Source organism: Bos taurus, chromosome 23, assembly GCF_002263795.3.
Source record: "Bos taurus isolate L1 Dominette 01449 registration number 42190680 breed Hereford chromosome 23, ARS-UCD2.0, whole genome shotgun sequence".
In the NCBI taxonomy this organism is placed as follows: domain Eukaryota; kingdom Metazoa; phylum Chordata; class Mammalia; order Artiodactyla; family Bovidae; genus Bos; species Bos taurus.
This window is the reverse complement of record NC_037350.1, coordinates 8,918,208-8,937,031: the sequence shown is the minus strand read 5'-3', so window position 1 is coordinate 8,937,031 and position 18,824 is coordinate 8,918,208. Positions and strand designations below refer to the sequence as shown.

Below are 18,824 nucleotides of genomic sequence, written 5' to 3'. Positions count from 1 at the left end.
AGTCCTATACAAGTTGGGGATGGGGTGAATGAATAAGGAAGAAACTAAATCTCCTTAAGAGCTATCGCCTCTATTAAAATATATTAGAGACCTCTCATAGGAATTAGAAAACCTAAGTTGGTTTGAAATTACGATAGTGCTTTGATCAGGAAGGAAACATATTCTTGGCACTGGGACAGTCTGACAATGGAAGCAAATGAAGAGTTTAAGGCGGATTTGAATTTTTGTTCTCCTTGGCCTGGAAAGACTATAGAGAACTGGGTGTCAAGGTAATGACCTCAATTACTATATACCAAACCATCAACAGCTGGAGGCCCTTCACCAGCCTCCACCGACAATCACAGACCTGTGTGCTGCCATCTGCTGCAGAAGCAACAGGGGCTCTTCAGAGGAAAGGCACAGCCAGTGTCATACTCTTCAGGATCTCTGCCTCGATGGCAGCCTGCAGACGCCCTGGCCTGAATTCTCCCCCTGGAGATAAGGGCTCACCAGCATGACGTGTGCTCTTTCAATGCACCCTACAGGTCACGGGTGCTGAGCACTCTAAAGTAAGCTCCTGAAGCCCCCTCACCAGTTGCTTAGGGACATGCTAATCCCATCACCACTTCACCAGGGTGCATTTTAAATAAACACCTTGCACCTTCTTTCTTTCAAGTTTCCCCATATGCCCCTGGTGGCCAGAGACATTTAAGAAGTATCAATGATGCTGTTAATATTGAAATGCTGGTGTGTATTTAACCCAGCAGGGCTTTTAACAACATACATTAATTTAAATGTTTTCAGGATTTACTTTAAAGATAGCTGACAACTAAAGCCACAGGAAAGAGGAGCCCAAATAATAAAGAGTTCTCTTTCTCACATTCTGGTACAAATGACAAGGCCCAACAATGTCAGCAGGTGCTGGTTCTACCTCTAATATTCATAGTTTTTAATACAAAGTAACACGAAGGTAGTCTTGCTTCTGATTCAGAAGATGGGGCATTAAAAAATGTAAACCAGCCGATCCCTATGCAGAGAAGCATAAAACTGGAGTCATGACCAAAGGACAGAACCCCAAAGCTTTTTTTACATTAGAGCAAATGGGAACAGCCTCACATGGCCAATCTTCTAAGAAGGAAAATAGATAAAAGAAGAAATATGAGCAGCCCGATGTTTGAAATATCTAGAAAAATACTGATTCACAGAAGTCTTATCAAATAAGATGGGGAGAAAGAAGAGGTGATGAGGCTGGGAGAAGACAGGGGAAGAAGACTGTTTTAGCCGAGAAGTGAACAGTATTTTCTTTAAATGACTTAGCCAAGAGAAACAGGTTTCACATGTGTAACAGCAAGGGAAGCTTGGTTCAGAGCCAACTTGTCATGAAGCCCAGTTTCCAACACTTATTAAGAGGCTAAATCACAAGGATGTTTTTTCTTGCATGAGGTTCCAGGGGAAGGGATGTAGGGAAGCCCCTTAAGCTACATGTAAATGCAAATGAGAAAACGAACAATAACTAGACAGAGCCCTTGAGTAAGGCCAAAATAATGTACAGCTAGCCAAGCTCTAGGCAAGCTCCAAAGACTTCAGTGAACTTAAAAAAAAAAAGGGGGGGGGGGGGGCAATTTCACTCAGTGTTATAAGTATCCTGGGAGCTAAAATGAGGGCTTCTTTCCTCATCAACTCTGAAAAATGCTTCAATTTGTAAGGAGAGTAAAAGAAAAACCAAAGTTTTCAACTCTCTAACATAATTAGTTAGGGAGGTTCTTCCATTCTTTTCCCTTTCTTCAAGTCAATTCCCTGAACACCATGGTATACTAGTCTAAGACCACAATTTCTGGAATAACAGTGATAAAACATCAGCTATTGGGTGCCTTAAAAAAACAATCTCCTCAAGTGAAACTAACGTTTAATTGCATTAATTTCCATCTATTAATAATGTGTTAGTGTTTTTAAAAAGCATTAGCCATGAAAGCTCTTTTGGAAGATGTCAGTCAAAGCCACAAATGAGAAGGAAGAAACAAGACATTGGTATGACACCAAAGGAAGTCAAGTGTGTGAAGGAGGGGCAGCTGTTTCCAGAACACTTATACTGTTTCCCGTGTATGAATGCAAAATAGCTTTCTTCCCATCACTCTATGCATGACCCCTCTGCCAACTTTTGCATCTAAAATCTTTTTAAGCCTCCATTTTCAATAGCTGACTTCAAAAAAATCCATTTAACCAATGACCTTTAGCCTGCAAAAGCAGTGATGGAATGATCAGTGACATAAATTTAAATTCCAGACAGTCAAACAAAATTTTCAAATAGGAGCCACTCTTTTAACTCAATAATAAAAAAGATAAACAATGCAACTGAAATATGGCCAAAGGACCTGGGAAGATAGCTCTCCAAAAAGATATACAAATGGCTAATAAGTAACATGAAAATTTAGTCAATAACATTAGTCATGCTGCTGCTGCTGCTAAGTCGCTTCATTCATGTCCGACTCTGTGCGACCCCATAGATGGTAGCCAACCAAGCTCCCCCGTCCCTGGGATTCTCCAGGCAAGAACACTGGAGTGGGTTGCCATTTCCTTCTCCAATGCATGAAAGTGAAAAGTGAAAGTGAAGTCACTCAGTCGTGTCCGACCCTCAGCGACCCCATGGACTGCAGTCCACCAGGCTCCTCTGTCCATGGGATTTTCCAGGCAAGAGTACTGGAGTTGGGTGCCACTGCCTTCTCCAAACATTAGTCATGAGGAAAACGCAAATAAAAAAATCACTTTATACTCAGTACAATGGCTAAAATAAAACAGACAAGAACGAGTGTTAGCAAGGATGTGGAAAAATGGGCACCCTCATCCATTGCTGGTGGGATTGCACAATGGTTCAGCCATGTTAAATAATTTGGCAGGTCCTCAAAAAGTTAAATTGAGTTAGCACATAACTTAGCAATTCACTCCAAGAGAAATGAAGGTATATCTCCACACAAAAAAACTTGTATGCAAATGTTCAATGTATCACTATTCATAATAGCCAAAACATGATAACAATCTAACTTTTCACCAACTGAGGAATGAATGAATAAAATGTGTCATACCATGCAGTGGGATATTATTTAGCAATAAAAAAGAAGGAAGTACTGACGGTTGCTACAACAGGTGAACCTTGAAAACATTACACTAAGTAAAAGAACCCAGTCACAAACGGCCACATAATGCATCATTCCACTTAGGTGAAATGTCCGTACTAGGCAAATCCATAGAGACAGAAAGGAGATTAGTTTAGCTTACCCAGGGAGATCAAAGGAAAGTGAGAAATGAATTCTCATGCATATGGGGTTTCTTTTTGCAGTGATGAAAATGTTCTGAAATTAGACTGCAGTGATGTTTGTACGAACTACTAAACTATACACTCTAAATAGGTGAATTTTATAGCATTTGAAATATATCTCAAAAAATTTAAAAAGAAAAAAAAGAACCTATTATTTAACTGGTAATTTTGATCAGGTTAAAGACAAGAAGAAAACACACACACATCACGGCTTATGAATCTCTGACTTGTCTGATAAATCAGCAGAATGCCAGGAATCAGGAGTCAGAATCTCTGGAGCTAGAAGAGATCTGAGAGAGCCTCATCTTATCTGTGGAAAAAAAACTAAGGTCAAAAGGGTGGAAATGACTCTCTTTAAGGCAGACTTGAGGTTAGAACTGAAGGCAAGGCCTTACGGGTGCCAGACCCTCCAGTCTCTCTCTGTATTGTAAAGTTTGTCAGAACAACCCCCAAGGTCACCCAGCTGGCTTCTGGAGGCCCCGCCTCTACAGTAGCCCAGCCTTTTTGCCGAGTCTAGTAACTGCTTTGTTTTAAGGTAACCCTCCTTTGTATCTGCAAAATATTTTCATTAAACTTTGTATATGGAAAAGGCCAGATACATACTTAACAATCTTTTACTATTTTGTGCTTCTTACTTATTTTCCTGTTCTGTATCTCTCTGGAAGTGTTCATAACAGAAAGAGATGTTATTTATTAAGCCACCTGAGTGTGGACTTTTCCCAGGCTTCAGCACAGATTACAGGGGATGGTCTTGGAAGAAAGAAAGGGGATTCAGCAAGCTGGCTTCATCCTTTGCCCTACAAGAAAAGGCACAGCCAGGACTCTTGGTGGCTCAGTGTTAGGGCTCCATGCTTCCACTGCAGGGGGCACAGTTTTGCTCCCTGATCGGGGAACTAAGATCCCACATGCCCTGTGGCAAAAAAAGAAAGAAAGAAAGAAAAGGTACAGCACTTTCCTCCTCTAACCATTCTGAGTCACTCAGGTTTTTATAAGATTTAAATGTCCTTTAAGACTTGGTGGCTCCTTGAAATGATGCCACTTGTGGGGAGCTTAAAAAGTAGAAGGGGAGCCCTTCTATACCAAGATAAAACTTCCTTCTGAGAGCCCTCAAAACTAAGGCGTGATGGTCTGAGACTGAAAATAGTCTTTGAGATTATCATAAAACCCTTCCCTCAATCAAAGTAATAAGGAAAAAGGGTCACTACTGATCAACAACTGATGAACTAGGAAGGGGACTCAGCTACATCTGGGACCATGATCAGGGGAATGAGGCAAAATGATACTCTGCAGGAGATACAACAGTTCTTAATTTGCAAATTTGTGGCTAATTTCCAAAAGAGGAAACGGCGCAAAGGTAGAGAAACTGCCTTCCTCAGAGACTAGCAGAGCAGGGAAGAAAACCAAAGGAAGTGGGAGAAACAAGTTACAGCTCTCACCCAATCCCCATCATCTCTAACAATCCCTAGGCAATTAGGTACGTAAAAGTCAGCATCCCTATTTTACAAAAGGAGTCTGGGATTTAGAAGAATGCAGCAGTCTGTGCAAAGATCAATATTATGAATATTCCAACAGACTGGGAGAGTTCAGGATCCTTGGGAAACGATCCTTTCAGATGTGCAAACCAACTTCCTGTGCTGGAAACTACCCACTGATAGGCATGATAAGAAGACCAAAACCTTTTATTTAGTTAAAATTAGTCCTCTGAAATCCAAAGTGGGGAAGGAGGGTTGGGGAGACAGCTATCGATGAAAGATAACTAAAAAGAAACATCTCATTCATGAACTTCAAGAAGTCATACAGCAGGAACATGGAGATTAAGCCAGAACTGCAGGGGAAGTAACAGAATAAAAAAGACAAAGCAGATTTAGGGTTTAGGTCTCATAACTAAAAGGAATGGCTAACCACCATGATCTTTACAAAAAAAGAGAGATTAAATATTCCAAAAAGATAAAGAAATAAGACAAAAAATTTAAATCAAAGCGTGCATGCTCAGTCACTCAATCGTGACTGACTCTTTGTGACCCCATGGACTGTAGCCTGCCAGGCTCCTCTGTCAAGGGATTCTCCAGGCAAGAACACTGGAGTGGGTTGCCATGTCCTCCTCCAGGGAATGTTTCCCACCCAGGGATCGAATCCTCCATTACAGGCAAATTCTTTATCGCTGAGCCACTAGGGATGCCCTAAAGCAAAGCAGATGGCAAACACAACGATGAAAGACTGCCTAATGACCAGGCTGAAAGCAGAACTGCCCCACCAGGACAGATCATCTGCATGGTAAGGCAATCCACAACCACTGTGGACAGTGACTGCAGCCGTGAAAATAAAAGACGCTTGTTCCTTGGAAGAAAAGCTGTGACAAACCCAGACAGAGTATTAAAAAGCAAAGACATTACTTCGCCGACAAAGGTCCATATAATCAGAGCTATGGTTGTTTCAGCAGTCTTGTATGGATGTGTATGCCGAAGGCTGAGTGCTGAAGAATTGACACTTTCCAACTGTGGTGTTGGAGAAGACTCTTGAGAGCCCCTTGGACTGCAAGGAGATCAAACCAATCAATCCTAAAGGAAATCAACCTTGAATATTCATTGGAAGGACTGATGCTGAAGCTGAAGCTCCAATACTTTGGCCACCTGATGTGAAGAGCCAACTCATTTTAAAAGATCCTAGTGCTAGGAAAGATTGAAGGCAGGAGGAGAAGGGGACCACAGAGGATGAGATGGTTGGATAGCATCACCAACTCAATGGACATGAGTTTGAGCAAACTCCAGGAGATGGTGAAGGACAGGGAAGCCTGGCGTGCTGCAGTCCATGGGGCTGCAAAGAGTCAGACACGACTGAGCGACTGAACAACATGGCAAGGCAAGTCACTCACAAATATATACATGTATGAACAAAAACCGGAGAAAAACGGGACCTTTTCCCAGACAGCTGTTACACAAGAAAATCAAACACGTGCAGAATACATTTATTCATCTATTATAATACTATCAAATCCCCACCATACAAGGTTATTTTGCTTGGGAGAGTCAGAAGTACACGAAACTAGGCCAAAGAGGCCTAATGAGACTCACACCACCACCGGAACAACAGAAAGAGTGCTGGCTATGCACGGGTGTTACAAAATGCACTGAGGCATAAAAAATATCGAAAGCTGGATAGCACTAATGGTATTGAGTACTATACTCCAGGTATTATTTTAAGTGATTAACTGTAGAATCTTTACAGAGAAAGGAATTATTATCTTCATTTTACAGAGGAGGCTTAATAACTAGTCCCAGACCCAACAGCTACTAAATTCTGGGCACTTTACAAAATCTGTCTCACTTCTTCATGATGAGTCTAATCTTCATTACACACATTCAGAAACTGAGGCTCAAAGAGGTTAAGTGACTCGCCCCAGGTTACATAGCTAATAAGTGGGTATAGCCAGTGTTCAGACCAGGTCTGTAAGATTCAAAAAAGCATCTGTTCACTCTGATGGTACCATGTGACATTCCTAAAACAAATTCTTGAACTAAAAAAAGAGAACAGAAAATGCCGTCTTCAAAATGGTGGCTCCAGCCAAACAAAGGGAGACAGTGAAACAAGGTGATTAGGACCAGGGGCCTAGAGCTAGCCTGCCGGGACTCAAGCTCCAGCTGCAAAGCTCGGTGCGCAACTCTGGGCAAGCAGCCTCACCCTGCTGTCCCTCGGCTTCCTCACCTACAACATAAGGTTAACAACGGCATCTCCTCAGAGGGGTTGTTGTGAAGATTAAACGAGCCAGTATTTGGAAACCTGTAAAATATTCAACAGTGTCTGACACAAAGCAGTGGGGGGAGGTCGGGAAGGGTGGCAGGGGAGAAGGAAAGAAGGAGGAAAAAAAAAACCTGCTCAGAACAACAGAAACAAAGCAGACGTGGGTAAGAGCCCCAGCCCAACCCGCCTGCTGTGACAATGCTTCCACTTGAGCTTTTGGATTAACACGTGGCCAAGGGGAAGCCAGGGCTCCTCCTTACCCTTAACACTGCAGCTGCCTGCGACGCAGCACTCCTGACAGTGATTCCAAGCATGAAAACCTGAGACCTTTCAGATGATTCCGGGACACCTGGGGCCCTAAAACGCTACTCTCTTCTTCCATGGCGCCGCTTCCTTTGCAGTCTCGAAAGCAATCACATCACTGGCAGTGCCTAACCGTGGTAGCTGAAAACTTTACAGGGATTCGAAATATCAGAAATATGTGGTTTGTGAATGGGAAGACAATATCCCCAACCTTCTTCCCAGTTCAGAGGGTTGTTAAAGGAAAACACCACCTGATGCTCTGATGCGCCTGTGACTCAAGAGGGTCCAGGGAAACTGGCAGTACAGTTGAGCAGGAGTCTCTACGAAGCGTGCAGTCCGGGCCCCGCCTGCACACCGCCAGAGTGCAGCTGGATGCTCAGACAGTGAAGAGGGAACACGGCAGCCTCCCCTCTGGCTCCTGCATTCAAACTGCAGCCCAAGGGAAGCCATCTCAGCCTGGGGACAGGCTGCTCTTGAAGCTCCTCTTGGGTGGAAGGGGTCATTACTTTCTTGCTTGTCACCAAACCGCCCTCTAACCTGCTCCTCCTCTCCACTCTCCCCTCTCCCACCACTTTTTGCAGAGCTGTTCAGACAGGACTGAACGGACAGGCCACCTTGCGCTGCCTCTGCTGTGTCTCCAGCAGCCGTCGAATCCTGAGTGTCGCAGTGAGCGCTCACTCACTGAGCGCCACCCCCTCCTCCATTCCCACGGCCAGCACTCAGCCCCCACCTAAAGCGGGGCCCATCAGAGCAGCTTCCCAGCAGGCCCTCCGCCTCCTGTCACTCTCCTGACCGCAACCCATGCTGTCCAGCCCCCGCTGACTCACTGGCCTGAGTTCCCAGTCGGGTCATCCCACAGTTCTGTGGGATGGTGCCCCTCTACAAAATGACCCTGGTGCCCCTCTACAAAAACCAGCCCTTAGATCTATGTCAAACTTAGTGATCACTCCCACGTCCCATGCCCCAAATCACACAGCCCAGCTGACTTCCCCTCACCCTAACTAGTTTCCTTACAGCTTCCAGAACACATCAAGTCCCTTCCTACTTCTGTACTGTCACACACATCTTTTTTCCCTGACTCAAGCTGTCAGCCCGTTTCAAGCCCCACCAAGGACGCCTCTCCCGACCACACCTCCCCTGACTCGCCCCCTCCTTCCCTGAATGTCTCCAGCCCAGATGTTCTGCACCACATCATCACATGCACACCAACGCTGGACACTTAGTGTGTGCCAGGCACCCTTCCAAACGTTCTATGTTCACTTCATCTTCACAACTCCTCGATGGAGTCAATCTCATTTTACAAATGGACAAACTGAGGCACATAATGTGGGCCCAGGGCCGACAGCACAAGTCCTACAGTGAGGATTCAACCTGGAGCTAAATCCCGACCCCCTCACCACATATAATCATCAGAGAGTGCCTCGCAGAGCGCCGTGGTGATGGTCACTCAGCAGCTCGGAGCCACACCTCTGCCCCCAGCGCGCCCTCAGAGCTGCACTTGAGCTCACGCCACGTGACTGAGGACAGGCAACAAGGCTGAGCCCTGAGCAGGGACCAGTTCTGGTGCCTCGCAGGACCTTAAGAGGGACGTATTGTCCTGCGAGGCTGGGGGCACCTGGGTAAGGAGGTGGCGAGGGAGCCTGAGTGTCTTTAAACCACCACCCGATATTCACCAGAGCAGCGCTTCAGCACAGAGTTCACCCTGAGTGCCGAGATGGGACGCGCTCTGCCTGCCTCTGCACACTGCACCTCAACGTCTCCATCTCTGGGGTCCAGGACTCCACAGTGAGCAACATCTACTTTAAGGAATTCAAGTTAAGTGACATGACGCAAATTAGAAGGGGTCACAGAACAATTCAGAAGGTTCCATTTTGGAAACTATGAACAAAATGATGATGTTTCCTTAGCGAAAGGGTCTTCGAATTCATCAACACCCCTCCATCCCCCTACTCAGCACATCCAGAGACAGAGATCATTTCTCTCAAGTATTATTGGCTCCCAGAGAAATGACTCCAAGAGGCTGGGAATATCATGTTTTCAGAGGGCTCTAGAAGGTTCTCATTGTCTTTCTCCCAGATTGTTAGTTGCTCAGTTGTGTCCAATTCTTTGCGACCCCATGCACTGCAGCCCACCAAGCTCATCTGTCTGTGGAACTCTCCAAGCAAGAATACTGGAGTGGGTAGCCATTCCCTTCTCCAGGGGATCTTCCCAATCCAGGCATCGAACCTAGGTCTCTTGCATTGTAGGCAGATTCTTTTTACTGAAAGGCATGGCTGGTCAAGGGAGGCCATGGGTAGTGCTCAAAGAAATTTCCCAAGTACCACAGGTAAGTTTCCGATGCTGCCAGCACCTAAGGAAGAAGGATTTGCCCCAGAAAGCCAGAGACTCCCTCACCTGTGTCCCCTGCAGGGTAGCACACCAGTGACTGGGAATGTCAAAGCTTCTTTACTGACGTGCGTGATCATCAGTATATATACACACACACACACATATACACTATATAAACTACATAAACACAACCTTAGCTTACTTCTTCACGTTAGTCTAGGGCTGCTGCTGCTACTAAGTCACTTCAGTCGTGTCCGACTCTGTGCAACCCCATAGACGGCAGCCCACCAGGCTCCCCCGTCCCTGGGATTCTCCAGGCAAGAACACTGGAGTGGGTTGCCATTTCTTTCTCCAATGCATGAAAGTGAAAAGTGAAAGTGAAGTCGCTCAGTCATGTCCAACTTTTCGCGACCCCATGGACCGCAGCCTACCAGGCTCCTCCGTCCATGGGATTTTCCAGGCAAGAGTACTGGAGTGGGAGGGCATGTTAATAAAATTATCTGCCAGTATCCACAAGGGACTGGTTCCAGGACCCCTGGATAGCAAAATCCATGGATGCTCAAGTCCTTTATAAAATGGTGATGTGCTTACACAGCCTAAGGAAATCCTCCTATAGACTTAAATCATCTCTAGATTACTTATAATACCTGCTGCTGCTGCTGCTGCTACTGCTAAGTCACTTCAGTCGTGTCCGACTCTGTGCGACCCCACAGACGGCAGCCCACCAGGCTTCTCCATCCCTGGTATTCTCCAGGCAAGAACACTGGAGTGGGTTGCCATTTTCTTCTCCAACGCATGAAAGTGAAAAATGAAAGTGAGTGACCCCATGGACTGCAGCCTACCAGGCTCCTCTGTCCATGGAATTTTCCAGGCAAAAGTACTGGAGTGGGGTGTCATTGCCTTCTCCACTTATAATACCTAATACAATGTAAATGCTATGAAAATAATTGTAAATACAATGTAAATACTATGTGAATAGTTGCTGGAGTGCAGCAAATTCCTGTTTTGCTTTTTAAGACCATTCTGGAATTTCTTCTCCCAAATATTTCCAGTTCAAATATTTCAATATTGCGGTTGGTTGAATCAACAGATGCGGAACCTGCAGATCTGTACCTTCTCACAGCCTCCTCTAGTTTCACTTTCTAATTCTAATCCACTCCTGGTGAAAATCCCACAAGGTTCTCCCTAAAGCAGGGCCTCTCACAGCACTACTGACATCTGGGGCCAGACGATCCCAGGCTTGGGGTGGCCGTCTCATGCCCTGGATGAGGTTTACAGCCTCTCTGGGCTGAGGCTGGCAGCACGACCCCCGTCAGGCTGTGACAAGACTTGCCGACACGAGGGAGCCAGGAGGATGGCCCGTGGCTGGTAATCACTGCTCTAAAGAAACCCAATTTGGTCTGAATCTCAGACAGCACTCCTACCCACCCAGTTTCAAGTTGAAATTACTTTTCCCCCAGTTGCCCAAACCCCAGATACTGCTCCCCAGAATTCTACTGATGAAAGTAACCCTGAATAAGATTCTTCAACTCTTTGCAAGAAGGATCTTTCTCCCTGTCTGTCACTTAAGCCTCCTTCCTGGTTTCTCAGCTATTAGTGTTTCTCTTGAAAGGCTGTAAGGTTCCTACTCAGTCACCCGTGGGCCCACCAGCTTACCCTTCTGTCACGGAGCGTGTGAAGGCTTTTGCCCCAAGGCCCAATTACACGCTCATTATCCGGTCGCAGCCAGAGGCAAACAAGCCTCTTTCTTGGCACCCTCAAAGTCATTTGTCATACAGGACTTCAGGGAAGCCATTCTGTGAGCAGAAACTAGACGGAGAAAAATGTACTAAAAGAGGGTTTGTGAAAGGCCTCAAACAAATGGGTTCTATTAAAAAATAATCATTTACAGAAGACAGGAAAGAAATCAAGAGTCTGCTAAGATAGTCAAGGCTTCTGAGAAAAAGAAAAGGATAAGGTGAAACTATTGCTAATACAGACTCCACCTTCCCAAAAAAAAAGAGAGAGACAAATATATACACCAGAAAGAGCCAAAGAGTTAAGTTTCCTTGCAAATACATCTAAGAGAAAAACATGAGGACACCTGAAAGTCCAAAAGAAATAAACGTAATATAGGAACTACTGAGTTGCCAATTTAAAAAATGTCTTCAGCAACAAAAAGGCAAAATATATAATTGGGTAGAAAAAATAAAAATGATAGTAGAGGCAATTAAGACTTCTAAGATCAAATAATATTAATAAATGTACTAACAGATTCATATGCTTTTGTCTCTCTAAACATTTTGCCTCCTCACCTCCTTCATCATTTTAGACAGATTTTCTTGAAATGGCAGGAACCACCCATTTGGAAATTCAAAAGTCACAGACAGTGCCAATGGCTGCCAAACCACATACAGAAACAGCAGTGCTGCAGAGAAACACAAAACTTAACAAATTATCCCCAAAGGTTATCTCCTTTTAGAAAGGGTTAAAGGCTGAGAAAAATAGGAAACTGCACTTGAAGTTTTTTTGGAAGGTAACTCTGCTCACCATTGTAGAAGCTTTTTGGAGTACAAAATGTGTACAAACCTTAAAACGCTTCTTTGAGGACTGCAGAGAGGACTGGGAGCACAGGTCTCCGGAACCATAAACAAGAACAGGAACCTGAAGCTTGAGGAAAGGAAAGTGGGAGAAAAGCGTATCTAAAAACTAAACCCGACCAGCTTCTATCAGACTTTATAGACCTGGCTGAATGGTTCATATTAACAACCATAAATATAGGAGAAAAGAAAAATATACACACCAAAACCCCCTCCGTTCAATGCCAAGTACAAACAGATCCTTGGAGGCTGTGGGGCTGGGCCAACATTCCCAGTGCTTTCACTGTCCACTGAGTTGCCTTTTTAAAAAATTTCCTCCAGAAGAAGCCCCTGCCTCTGCAAAGGAACTTAGGAGTTAAAAAAAAAAAAAAAAAAAAAAGTTTAAACACACACAAATTCAAAGACAAACAAACAGCATCCTTCAAAGAGCCTGACGGAGTTGTAAGGAGCGGTATGAAGTCCGACACGGGGCACAACACAGGCACTTAAATAGGGTCAAAGAGCTGATCCATCTTCCTCCCCATGTGAATTCAAGAATCCTTTCCTAAGGTCTCAGAGGAAGAAAGGCACCTCTCCTCAGACTTTGTCTCCCCTATAATCTGTTCACTCCATTGTACCCACGATGTAGCTTGACAGTTTAAAAGTATGTAACTTAGCAGCTGTCTGAGCTTGGCCAAGTGGCTTAAACTCTTATTTCCTCATCTACAGAAGAGGAACTGACTCTATCTCTCAGGGTTGCTGTGTGAATAAGACGTAACAAGAACTGTGCTTCCCCCAGTACCTGGACACAGGCAGCATTCAACCTGTGCTGTTAACATCACGCCAGTATCTTTGGTTGCTTCCTTTCTATCAGGTTCTTCCACGGCCTTCAGATACAGTCAGAATACAAGAAAAAGGCTTCAGTGGGTCCCATTTCTCCCAAAGCCATCCGATTTCAGCTCTTCCTGGCCTTGCCAAACTCTGACAAGTCAGTGATCTACACCCACCTGCCTCACTACAGATTCCCGACTCATTCACTGCACAGCTGCTCAAGGCAGCCATCAGCTTTTCACCTCCTTAATGGAGCAGCAACGCCCACAGTCCCCAAATCCAATTTCTGTTTTCATTTTCTGTGATCTCTGAAACACTCGACAGTTGATCAAACTCTCCCTTACATTTTCTGTTCCCTTGATCATCATATCAGGCTTTCCAAACTTTCCTTCAGCTCTTGCTGGCTTCTCTGGCTCCTCCCCTTGGTCCTGGGTGTGGAAACCCTGGAGGCTCAGGGCTCTGTGCTCCCCATCTCTGCACGTGCTTGGCCTCATCACCTTCTATCAGGAAGAAGCCCAGGGTTCCCAGGGAGCCTAGGCAGAGTCTTGCAAGGATGTGAAGGAAATCTTGCCAGGACAGATTTGATCCACGCGATATGCTGAAACACAAAGCTAGGAGTGCTGATCAAGGTGGGAAGGCAATGTTTGTGGCCAAAATAATGTGTGGAAAAAACAGCTTGAATTCACAGGGTGACCAAATGTCTACATGTCTCATGACACCTTCAGCCCTGACAGGTATAGTGCGGTGGTTAGGAATGCAGGCTCTGGAAGCACACCAAATCCTGACTCGTCCACCAACCAGCTCTCTAACCTTGGTCATGTTATAGTCTCTCTGTATGTCAGTTTTCTCATCTGTAAAATGGGGATAACAATATCTGTTCACATGGCTTTGTGAGGATTCAATGTAAAGCATTAGCACAGCATTTAGAATACAGTAAGTTCATGCGAAATTTTAGCTGATATTGCCCTCTACTTTCTCTGTTCCATCTCAGTCTAAAAAAATGTCAGTCAGGATGTCCTGGGACTTTCCTGGCAGCCCAGCGGTTAGGAATCCACACTTTCAGTGCAGGGGGGCACAGGTTCAATCCAAGGACAGGGAACAACGTTCCCACTTGCCAAAAAAAGATGGCTGTTCCATCACTGACAAGGGGGAACAATCCACACAGGAAACAGAGTGCGGAACATGCTCTGGATTATCTGCATATAATAACCCAAGGGGGTATCAATTTATTTAGAGTCTCCCCCAAAAGCTCTAATGTTCTTAACATTTGTTTAACAAAATAAAGTCTCCGCTAGCCACCAGCTGTTAACAACACTGAGTCCGCAAGTTTGACCGGACAGACCCACTGCCAAAAAGAACTTCAGTTCTTTGTGGCTCAGGTTACTGTGAACTCCAAACATCCGCTGTTTCAATAAAGAAGTCATTACCTACACCATCTTCTGATCAGAAAGCTTCAAGTTATACTTTCTTTGAATATAAGTCATCAAACTGGTGCCTACATTAGAAAAAAATTTTTAGTAACATTTTTTTTTTAATGTTAGCATTTCTGAAAGAGTCTCTCTCCCTTCTTCTGTTTCTTCACAGTTTTTATAGAATTTCAGAGCTGGAAGGAGCCTGTGATATTTTTGAAGCCAAGGCTTTCATCGGCAGCTAGGTTTGGAAACTCCTCTGAATCCTCAGCTTGGGTGAGGTGCTGATGACAAACCAGAAGAGGAGGCTCCTCTGGGGCCATGCAAGTGCGCCAGGCCAGTTGCACTGGAAGCAGCTCAGCGGGTGGGTGATAATTAATCATATGAGAACATGCCAATCCTTGGCTGGCTGTTTTTTTAAAATACACAAAAAGAACAGTTAAATGTGATGACGTTACAAAAGGTTGTACACTCTAATGATTCTCAGAGTGAAAAGCAGATGTTTTATTATTTTGATTCACTAGCTTTTCTTACTACTTCAAGGCTAGTTCTAGTCCCAATAAAACTTAGTTTCCAAGCCCACCTGTGTCTTATTGTTTAAAAAGCCATATTTATAAGAGAGGTGGAACCTATTCTTTGACAAACAGTTTTGATAGTCTCTACATAGAGTATCCTTTAGATATGCTGTGTTAAGTTTTTTGTATCAATCACAGATCCAGGTGGCCTAGAGGTCATGACTAGTTCTATTTTTAACTTTAGGACAAACTCAGAAATAAAACTATAAAAACAGATGTTTCCCTGCTCTCTCCTCCCCAGTGTTTCCAAGCTTGTTTTTGTCCCTAATCCTTATCTGCCTGCATGACAGTCTTATTGTTTTGTGCCATTAAAATATTACATATAGTTGCACAATATGAGATCACATCCAATGCAGCATCTTCCCAACAGAAAGAATCAACCCCTTTAATGACCACTTTTGAGGCCTAATTGTACTACTCCCCAGAAAACAATGCAGTATGGCCCTGGGACGGTAGACGTGGGCAGGAAACCAGCCAACAAGTCCCCAGCAAGGCCGTGAACACAGGACAAGAACAGTAGGTGCCACGAAGCCAGGCAGGCCAGGCTTAGAGCCCCGCGCTGACATCTACTACGCTGAATGACTCTGAACACCTTACACAATTCTTACATGGGTCTGTTTGCCACCCAACTCGGAGCTGAGGGTGAATTCAGCCAGAACATATCTAAAGAGCAAACTGCAGTGCCTGGCACAAGGAGACTTAAAGAATGTCTTTTTTCATCTCTAAATGATAGTGCATTTATAAAAACTGTCCTAGTCAGGGGAAAGGGAAACATTTGAAACTCTTGGCTCATGACAAAACAGGCAAGTAGACCCATTTATCAAAAAAATCAACAGCAGGGACTTTGCTCGTGGTCCAGTGGTTAAGAATTCACCTGCCAATGCAGGGGGCATGGGTTTGATTGCCTGGTCCAGGAAATAAGAGCCCGAATGTCTCAGGCCAGTTAAGCCATGTGCCACAACTAGTGAAGCCCGTGCGCCCTGGAGCCCCCGAGCAGCAACGAGAAGCCTACGAGAACATGCTAAGTACACTAGGGGATTATCTCCCATAATTCTCAGAACAAAACTGCAAGACAGCTACTATTATTATTGTCATTTTAAAGGTGAAACAGAGAGGCTGAGAAACTTCCCCAAAGACATACCACTGGCACGTGGAAGAGCTGGGATCTGAACCCCCTGCGCCTGCACCCAGAGCCCAGGCGCTTTTCCACCACAGCCTGCCTCTTCTAAGATGAGGCCAGGGGCTGTCCAATGTCAGAGCCTGGCAAGTTCTGTAGGTGCGGAGGTGTGTGGTGTAGCTCCAGATGCAAGTTAGAGCAGGGCCCAGGCTCCAGGGAGTTGCGAATGGGCACTTCATACTTGTTAAATTAAGTACTTCTGAAGCTTCCCGTGCAAAGCGAACAGTGGTGAGCAATGAGGAAAGAGGAATAAGCCGGCCTGCAAAGCTTCAAACACACATCAGTGAGTCTGGGCCCAAGGACAAACCATGATCCTACCAAGGTGCTCCAAGCCATATTCAGTTTTCTCTTAGAAAGAGCAGTTTCCTGGGGGAACCCTCCCAAGAGGGTTCCAACTTTTCCCATAAAGAACCGGGAACATTTTAGTTCACTAATCATAACTGATACTCATTCATGATTAAGGTTTTTAAGGAGCATATAAAGTTCAAAATGTAACAGTAACTTGTCCAGTTCACATTCAATGTTATACTCTGTTCTATTTAAAAAAAAAAAAAAAAAAAGGTGCTTTTTCATGCTTGCAGTCAACTTTTTCCTTCAACAAATTCGAAGGCAACAGAATACTTTTAATGACACTATAAAATTCAGTCGACAGATTTAGTGGCCCACTTTAAGGAGACCTTGAGACGATGAGCTAATAATGTGACGGCTTTTTGTAAAACTGACCCAGAGCTACCTTTGTCGCTCTTCTCCTCACTGTGGTTCCCACACAGAAGCACAGAGGTGCACTAAGGAGGAACTTGTTATCAGCCCCGCAGCTCCGTCTGGTACGACAGACACAAAGCTCTTGTTTCATAAGCAGTACCATGTGCCGGGTGCTGTGCGAAACAAGTTATCCTCACAAAGGTCCCTGAGCTATGAGGTACTATTGTTATTATTCCCATTTTGGAATTAAGAACATGGAGGCACAGAGAGTTTAAATAAATTATGGCCCAGCAAGTAAAGAATCCGCCCGCAGTGCAGTAGACACAGGAGATGTGAGTTCAATCCCTGGGTCGGGAAGGTCCCCTGGAGGAGGGCATGGCAACCCACTCCAGTATTCTGCCTGGAGAATCCCATGGACAGAGGAGCCTGGTGGGCTAGAGTCCAAAGAGTCGCAAAGAGTCAGACATGATTGAGCGACTAAGCACACACTGCTAAGGTGAAAGCTGGCATTTGGACTTGGCCCAACTGGCTCCAAAATCTATGTTCCTAAGCACCGTGCACCCTGCTTCCCCCAAGTCCCTCCTGCCTTCAAATGGTATCACCAAACCTGGCCCACACGGGCACAGAATTCAATACCCTTTGACTCTCAACCAGAAGGTGTTCCCACACCCACAAACTCAAGGCTCTGATTTCAAGGATGGCTAAACTCAGCCTCTGGAAGGAACAAGTGGGGCAGGTTCTAGGGACAGGGCAGAGGGTGGAATGAAAAACAGGAAAAACCTTTCTGGTGTGAGCCTGAGGCAGCAAAACCAAGGCAGGTTGTGGGGCGGGGCGGGGGGGGATGGTGGGGGGGGCGGGGAACTATGCTGGGGGAGGGAGTTGACAGCAAGAAGACAGCCTCTTCCTCTCCCCTGGGACTGTCCCGTCTGGGAGTTCTGGAAGCTGCTTATCAGCGCCCACCCACAGCTGCCCCCTCATGAGCTGCTGTGAGCCTGGCCAGAGCAGAAACACCTGGAATTCCCTAAGCAGGGCGGCCATGGAGTGGGGAGGTGGGGCCCATCTGGGCCTGGGGCCTCCTGAGGTGTGGAGAAGGGGGAGGATAGAGCAGTCAGCGGTGGCTTCTGCAGGGACACAAGGGCCCAGGCTCCAGCAAGCTGGGAGGAGACAGACCCTCGACTCAGAAAAAGATCTTTACCTACAAGAAGATACCATCGTATTTGGTGGTTGAAGAGATAGGAGTGAGCCAAGACAGAAGGCCACTTCATTTGCATTTCTTACAAAAACCGACTTTCTAACATCAGGCTGAAACTAGCTACACAGTGGTTACAGGATTTCTGGTAGACACTATGGAAAACGGGGGGTGCGGGGGTGGGAGGGGAAGACAGGGAGCTTGGTTGGATGTGAAGAGAAGTCACGAAACTGAAAAGGTGCAAAAAAAGACCATCACTGACATCTCAGTGTGCCTCAAAGGAAACCCTCCTCTCCACAAACCAGACAGGAAGCGCCTTTCAGCCCTGACAGCTCCCAGTCCTCCGTCCCCAGCGGCTCTGGCCAGCAGCCGGGCAGCGGGAAGGCGGCTGGCAGGGCAGCAGGTGCCCACGGCCCCGTACGTGCCGCCCCGCCACATCTCCCCCTGCTCCCCCTCTGCCAGGGCACACAGGACCCTGGAGGGCCCGCTGGGGCCAAATAAAGGAGGGCTTTATGCTGCCCTGCCCCCACCAAAAGACACCCACGAGAGGGACCTGCGTGTCTGACTGTAATTATCAGCCATCTGACCTGTTACTGCGATGGCGAAGGAGGGCAGGGGGCACACCTCTAATGAGGGACGGGCATGCTGCAGGCACCAGGGAGGGTGCCCCTGCTTGACAGGGAGCAGCGCTTGTTTACAGCAAGTGCTTAATAAATGCTGAG

General features: G+C 45.8%; 1 protein-coding gene across 8 annotated transcripts in view; it reads right to left on the bottom strand.

Moving 5' to 3' along the window:
- Window positions 1–18,824, bottom strand: part of ANKS1A (ankyrin repeat and sterile alpha motif domain containing 1A) — a 168,953-nt gene that overhangs the window by 128,242 nt on the left and 21,887 nt on the right. The window contains exon 1 of one of the 8 annotated variants that reach the window (XM_059880710.1): window positions 12,230–17,739. The exons of the other annotated variants lie outside the window; for them this stretch is intronic. Coding sequence (XP_059736693.1) covers window positions 12,230–12,288 — 59 coding nt within the window. The 5' untranslated portion in view covers window positions 12,289–17,739. Of the gene's footprint in view, window positions 1–12,229; window positions 17,740–18,824 lie in introns of those variants that run through there. 8 annotated transcript variants of the gene reach the window in all.